At 42.2% G+C, this 7500-nt stretch overlaps 2 protein-coding genes across 2 annotated transcripts in view; both read left to right on the top strand.

Moving 5' to 3' along the window:
- The window catches only part of LOC138974021 (uncharacterized), a 35031-nt gene that overhangs the window by 4844 nt on the left and 22687 nt on the right, over nucleotides 1-7500 (top strand). The gene's annotated exons all lie outside the window — the stretch shown is intronic.
- The window catches only part of LOC138974404 (uncharacterized), a 5328-nt gene continuing 1454 nt past the window's right edge, over nucleotides 3627-7500 (top strand). Inside the window, exons 1-3 of the mRNA XM_070347119.1 lie at nucleotides 3627-3644; nucleotides 6213-6399; nucleotides 6663-6923. Of these exons, the coding sequence (XP_070203220.1) occupies nucleotides 3627-3644; nucleotides 6213-6399; nucleotides 6663-6923 (466 nt within the window). The remainder of the gene's footprint in view (nucleotides 3645-6212; nucleotides 6400-6662; nucleotides 6924-7500) is intronic.

Raw genomic sequence — 7500 nt, 5'->3', positions numbered from 1 at the left:
CCCGTAAAATATCCATCACTTTTTTCTTTGCTCGTGCAGCGATTTGCTCCATTGCTGTACATATTGAAAGTTTAGTTGTCAGTGTAAAGCCTAAGTAAGTGTAAGAGTTAACCACTTCTAGTAGATCACCGTTTAAATACCATTTCTCACGCGCTGCTAGGTAGCCTCCTTTGCGGAATACCATCACTTTAGTCTTACTAAGGTTGACTGACAGTCCCAGTCTACCGGAGGCCCTAGCAAGCACATTTAACTGGTTCTGCAGGCCAACAACCGTGTGTGAAACAAGGGCTAAATCATCTGCAAATAATAAAGCGAAAATTTCTTCTATTAGGTTAGATAAAGTGATGCCATGTCTTCCGTCTCTTTTTAATTCTTCAGCAACCTCGTTAATAAATAGGGCAAAAAGTTTCGGTGACAATAAACAGCCTTGTTTCAGACCGATTGGTGATCCAAAGAACTCTGTATAGTCCTGACCAGCTCTGACGCAGCAGAGAACATTTTCATACATGCTCTTTAAAATTTTAAGCATTTTTCTAGACAATCCTTTCCGGCATAAGCATGCCCATAGCTTGTTTCTATTAATAGAATCGAATGCCCGACGGTAATCTATGAAAGCAACAAAAACCTTTTTATTTTGCGCTAAACTTTTCTGGATTATAGTGTAAAGTGAGAAAATGTGATCAACAGTCGAGTATCCGGCTCTAAAGCCTGCTTGTTCTTCAACAATTTGTTCAGTTTCTTCCATCCACTGCGTCAGCCGCTTGTTCAAAATGTGCGTGAATATTTTACTGACAACACTAACAAGAGAAACACCTCTATAATTTCCCGGATCGTCTGTGTCCCCTTTTTTGAAAATAGGCACAATGATGGACTTGGACCAGAATTCCGGGAAATACCCTGTTTCAAGAAGAGCATTGAGGTAGTCATGTAAAAAAGGCATTACATTAATAGTCTTTATTACTTCAGCAGGTATTCCGTCCCAACCACTAGCTTTGTTTCGTTTGAGGTGTCCTATAGCATCCTTAATTTCTTCAGAAACAATAGGTCTGTCTGTTATGTGACAATAGTCTGTCGGCTCTGCATTTATAATTATATCTTCTTGGTCGCTTTGGTTTTCATCATTCGCGTTTAACAGAGTTTCAAAATGTTCCTGCCATTGGTCTAAACTAATGTTAGCTTTAGGTTGGGATTTTCTCAACATTGTGCGTACAGTACTCCAAAATTGGAGACCATCACCAGAAGAATCGACTAAAGCATTAACTTGTCTTTTTTTGAAACACTCCTTTTTTTCCTTCAGTAATTCTTTATATTCTTTCCTATAATGACAATATACTAACCTATTCAAATCCGTTTTCGCTTTTCTATACTCTCTCAAAGCTCCTCTTGCTCCAGTTTTTTTCAACCTACAATCATTATCAAACCAAGATGGATCTTTATAAGAATCAAATGGCCTAATGACCCTTGTCATACACTGGGACACGCGAGACAAATAGCAGGTAAACGCTTCAATTGCATTATTCAAATTAACAGAATTAAGTGATGTCCTCGCTTGGTTAAGTAGGGATACAGCCTCGTCAGATTCCGCTGCCTCCATCAGCAAGGTTCTCTTGTCTTCCTGCCAGACGATTTTCGTTGTCTGCTTTTGTCGCGCCTGCCCCGGTGTCTGCACTGGCCCCGGCTTGCTCGATATGTTGAGTTCCACCGGTAAGTGCTGTGACAAGATTTCTTGGCCAACGGTCAGGTGGAGATTCAACTGTAACAATTCATGAGAACACAGGAAATAATCAATTACACTGCTTCCAGTAGGGGAAATGTATGTAAATTTACCCTCTCTATCCCCGTTACAAAAACCATTCAAAATCGCCAAGTCGAAAATTTCACAAAAGGTTAACAAATAACTTCCAAACTGGTTCGGGGTTTTATCCTCGGACTGTCTTTGAGGGCCGGTTTCAATGGTGTTGTTTTCCCAAGGGCGACTATCCGGTTCTACATCTGATAAGTATGGATTCGCATCACCCACCCTACTGTTCAAATCCCCGCATACAATAAAGTGCACATCTTTATATTCCTGCATCATATTTGATACACAAGTATCCACCGTAATAATGTCACAATTAATCTCTGCTTGTTGATACAACTTCGAGTTCTGTGGGTGCACGTATGTAAAGATAATTACCACATCAGATAACGTGTTCAGTAATTTCTTCGAAAATTTGCAGCATACTATGTTAGGCAGCTGAGTATCAATGTGCATAAAATGCACAGACAAATGTTTCTTTATGAGTACAACTACACCACCAGACTTTCGACCAAGTCCTATCTGGTGTGCTGGTGCACAAAAACAGTTATATCCAGTGAAAACATCATTTAGAAAAGAAATAGTGTCCACAAATGTTTCTACTAAACAAATAATGTCAAAATTGCATACGTAACTTATAAACCCTGGTTCCCCGAGGCGAGCACACAGTCCCCCCACGTTCCAGGTTATCATTCGTAGCTCGACTGCTGCTGGTGTTGTCGTCGTGGCGACGTCGTCGACATCATTCGGCCGGCCACTTCCCTATCTGCCACCTCTGCTGTGTTGCCCACCGCGAAGAGGGCTAGCCCGTCCTCTGGCCGGTCGTCTGTTTGGCGGCCCCTGGTTGTGTGCGTCAGTCTCCTGTCGTTCCTTGTTCGGTGGTGTGGTTCCTCGCCCGAACCCACGCAGCGAGAACATGCTGCTGTTGACGTCGTTGCCCTGGCCATCTTCTGCTTGTTGTTGTCGTGGTTGGTGGTGGTCATGTTGAGAGACGAACAGCCTTGTCATCGGTCGCGTGCTCTGCTGTGTCAGTGGCGAGGTTCTCAGTGGCGAAGCTCTCAGTGGTGTGACAGAGTCAACGCCCCCGTGTCGCTCAACCGAGCGGCTCGCTGATTGGCTGAGCCCGTCTTGCTGTGTCACGTAGTCTGCCATCATGTTGTTTGTTTCGCCGTTGTTGCTTCTCGAGGGAGGCTTACCCTCACCTTTCCCTCGTGATTGACCTATTTTCTTGATCTCTCGGGTGTCAGGGTCAGCAATAAACACACCATCGGGTGTGTACAACTTGTCAAACACGAGCTTCGCCTTTTGATCTTTTGCCCTATATTCGTTCTTCAGGCATACCAACACTTTCCTCTTGTTTCTCACTGATTTTGAATAGTCCTCCGATATTCCAATTTTGGTATTCTGTTCTTTCAGCTTGTATGCACTTTTCAGCACCTGATCTTTATCTTTGAAATTTTGAAAGCGTGCGACAATCTGTCTACCTACTCTATGCGCCCTATCAATCAACACTTCTCTGTCGATCTGAAGAAAGTCCTTAATCACTTTTTGTACCAGCCTTTCACAATCCTCCCATGTCTCGTTTTGTTTTTCTTTGGGGATATTGAAGAACATGAGATTCTGTCGGCGACTTTGATTTTCCATATAGTCTAGTTTTTCGTCCTGTTTATCCATCTTCTCGGTCTGACTGCTAATTTCTTCCCTCAGCCTACTATTTTCTTCTGACAGTTGCTCAACCGTTTCACACAGCTTAACTACCTCACTGTTTGTTTTTTCCATTGTATCTTCAATCTCACGTAGTCTACCCGACAGCTTTTCTTCTATCGACATGAATCGATCTTCCATGGTCTGTCTCATCACTGACTGTTCTCTGATCATTGCGCGGATGTCCGACAAAATGTCTTCGTTACTCACTGTGTTTTTTTTGTTTTGGCTGTCGTTGCCGTTTTCCATCGTGGGGGGTGGTCCAGGGTTGGACTCCACATCGCCGGCTAACTGCAGAAGCAATGCGATAATGGTTTTGGGGGTAGGCAATTCACAGTTTTGTCGTATGCACCACAGCACAAGGAGAAAGCAGTTCACTGACATTAGCAGTCCGTTAGGAATGTTCAACACCGCTGACTGCCAAGCCTGCCACATCATGACGTCACCGTGTACTGGCACATCGAAGAATGTTTTGTTTTCAGTCAAAATTCCAGTACCACAACAAATATCTTGGCTGCAAGGGGGTACTTTCACTGAGGCTACTATAGTGTTTCCAAGACAAAACCCTACAGCTACCAAGAACCATAGACTGAAGTAGAAAATCAAGACATCACCTGTCCCTAAGCCTACTGACCCTGACACCTCGGTCGCCATATCTGTCATAGACAGGTTTGCCGAACCACCTCCAAACAGTCCAATTCTCGCACGCCTTAATTAAGTCCAGCGATATCATTTTAGTCGTTTTTTGAGAGATGCACTACTTACAGAAGTTCTGGCCAGAAAATGTTTAGTCCGCCGTCACTAAATTCAATGAAATTCTGCAAAACTCTGCCACCGACATTCAGTCACGTCATGCTCGGCGCCATGTTGCCACGCCCCCCCCCCCCCGAAAGAGAGAGAGAGAGAGTGAGAGAGAGAGAGAGAAAGAGAGAGAGAGTGAGAGAGAGAGAGAAAGAGAGAGAGAGAGAGAGAGAGAGAGAGAGAGAGAGAGAGAGAGAGAGAGAGAGAGAGAGAGAGAGAGAGAAAGAGAGAGAAAGAGAGAGAAAGAGAGAGACAATGACAATGACAATGACAATTCTTTATTTTACGAGAGTAACAGAATAAGCATTGGTATACTTTTTTGCATCTGGCCCTCGCCCTAAAGAGGGACTAAGTCTACTATAATAACTACTACTACTACATACTTACATAATTAGTAAAACAGTATAAGTTTATGTACATAAGTGCATTATATGAAACATTGTAGTTTATAAATGTTCATGACAAGGTGCAAAGCAAATATTTGCAAGTCAATTAGAGTCATTCTTTCTTTCTTTATTTGGTGTTTAACGTCGTTTTCAACCACGAAGGTTATATCGCGACGAATTAGAGTCAGAATACTATGCAATAGTAGGCCTACATCAACTCTGCAAGACAATGGATATTATGCAGAGCATCATAATTTCGTGAACAAAACAATAAATCAAAAGTGAGTGACTGTGTCCCAAAGGACATAACATATATATATATACTATTTTCATTAAATGGGATATATATTTGTTTTTGAAAGAATCTGTGCTGGTAGCTTCCCGTAAGGCATTCGGAAGAGCGTTCCAGAGACGGCCACCTGAATAAACTAGACTAGACTTAAATAAGTCTATCCTAGGAAGAGGAGTGTTAAATTTCATAAGGTGGTGTGAATTCTTCAAAGAGAACTTTGGACAAATGGTTTGGGGTAGAGTTTCGGATATAATTTTATGCATAAAGATTCCTTTGTTAAAAAGCAGTCTTGACTTTAGAGGTAATATCCCTGAATGTATGTAGTCTAACTCTGTGAGGGTAGTGTGCTTTAGAGAGAGAGAGAGAGAGAGAGAGAGAGAGAGAGAGAGAGAGAGGCAGAGACAGTGAGAGACACAGAGAGACAGACAAACAGACCAACAAACAGACGATCTGTTTACATGAATAAAGAGATGTTGGTATAGACTCCTCTGTGTTGAAATCTGCCTTCATGTCTGTAGAAAAGAGTTTAGAAACAAAATATCTAGCGCTGTTTTTAGTGTGTGTGTGTGTGTGTGTGTATGTGTGTGTGATTCGTTGGCACAACGATGACGTCACGGTATCTTGCATAATTTTATATTCATTGTGTTTCAGCTTGTGCAAGACTGTCCAACTTTGACGTGACACTGCATGATACCGATTGGACCGTGACAGGCAGGTGTCACTTCAAGGGAGCGTACTCTTCTACTGGCGTATACAACTGTACCTGGCATCAACACAATCACACACAGGTTGATTGGTAGTCATGTTTTACTCATATCAATGAAGTACTGGATAAACACCAAATTATAGTTGGGTTTTTTCACGCATTTTCTTCGGGCTTACAAAAGTAGAGTAACTGTGGATTTGACTCTTTGCGCTCATTCCGGGTGTATTAAAAAAGAATTCTGATGGATCTTCCATCCGTATACCTTCTTCTCCAAGGCAACAACGTTTGATTATCGTTGAATAAGGTTTCGAGAAAACCAACAGAAAAACCGTTTTGTAGATAGTCTCTGTCGACGTGCGTAGATTCCAAAAGCATTAAATTATTGTTGTGTTGCTTTTACTTAAAGAATGTGCTGTTTTCGGAGGCACGTAGTGAGCTTCTCTAATTTGCGTTTGAGTTCCTGGATGTAACTATAGATCTAAGAGTGTATTCATCTTGTTTGAACCTGTTTTGCTTTGCCTGCAGCAAGAGACAGTCATCCCTGGTGAAGTAAAAAGGACGGAGATGAACACGTCCCGCGGTGTGTACTACAATGGTAACTGTACCTTCATGACGTCACTGTCGCCATACCAAGGAGCGCGACGTTACTCATACAGTGTCAGCTTCTCTCCTGGGCCTGAGGGCAAACCAACAGGAAAATCAGTGACGATACGTGAGTCAATCTCTCCAGGTGTCCTTTTCTTCGGTCGTTTTGTCTAATTATCGCTATGGCTGTGTGTTGATGCTTATATATACACACTGCGATTTCAATTGTTCGTGCAAGAACACATTGTAAGCGTCACGAATTCAATATCTATCACTCTCCTCCAGCAAAGTTAAACCCATTGCCAAAACCTTTACCTTCATGATTGTGGTGCCCTCTAAGAAAATTGGAATTTTATCACACGTTTCATTTACTTCGTTTACTCTTTTCAGGGTCTCCAGGGGATCCAGTGACGAACTGCCCACAGTATGTGTACGAGGGTCAGTCTGTAGGGTGTGACTGTCTGGTCAACCCGTCATCCTCGGGACTCCCTCCTGCTACTGCACAGTGGCAAGGGTCCGGTCCCGGCAAGCAGCTGGTCATCTCTAACGTCACACGCAATGTATCTGGTCACGTGTTCAATTGCAGTCTTTCCTGGGGACCAGCAGGTGGTGCTGTTCAAAGACAAACTGAGTACATACTGAAAGTGGCAGGTAAAAGTGATATCTTTTTTTACTCTCCATTTTGAGTTAAATGTGTCATGCAGTTAAGATGTCTCGTGTCGCCAGAATTACTGTGAGTGACTTTAAGGACCTTTTTGAGAAGTTCATGATACAGATTATCTTTTTTCTCTGGGTTTGATCGTGCAATATCAATTCTGAGAGTCAGGTGCACGTTCGGAAACGCCGATAATGCTATTTTAAGCACACTTTCATTGATTAGATACACGCTGAAATCACGAACTTTGTTCACTGATTTCTTGGTTTAGATTGAGTTTTGATGGTCAATCTGCTTTATACATTTTAAAGGAGAGATTATTCAAATATAAGTTACAGATTGATTTTTTTTTAACGTAAGCGGCGTATATATTATTAGTTATCGTTAGATTTGACTGTGATATCAACATTTATCAGTCTGAATGTCGAGAAAGCTGAAATCATATCAGATCGAGGCGTAAGCCGAGATCTGATATGATTCAGCCTTTCGAGACATTCAGACTGATAAATGTTGATATCACAGTCAAATCTAACGATAACGATTTTATCGCATTCGAGTTTGGAACAGTAGGAA

The sequence above is a fragment of the Littorina saxatilis genome, linkage group LG8 (genome assembly GCF_037325665.1).
Source record: "Littorina saxatilis isolate snail1 linkage group LG8, US_GU_Lsax_2.0, whole genome shotgun sequence".
NCBI lineage: Eukaryota > Metazoa > Mollusca > Gastropoda > Littorinimorpha > Littorinidae > Littorina > Littorina saxatilis.
Note: the sequence above shows the minus strand (reverse complement) of the source record. Positions and strands in the feature narration are given on the sequence as shown.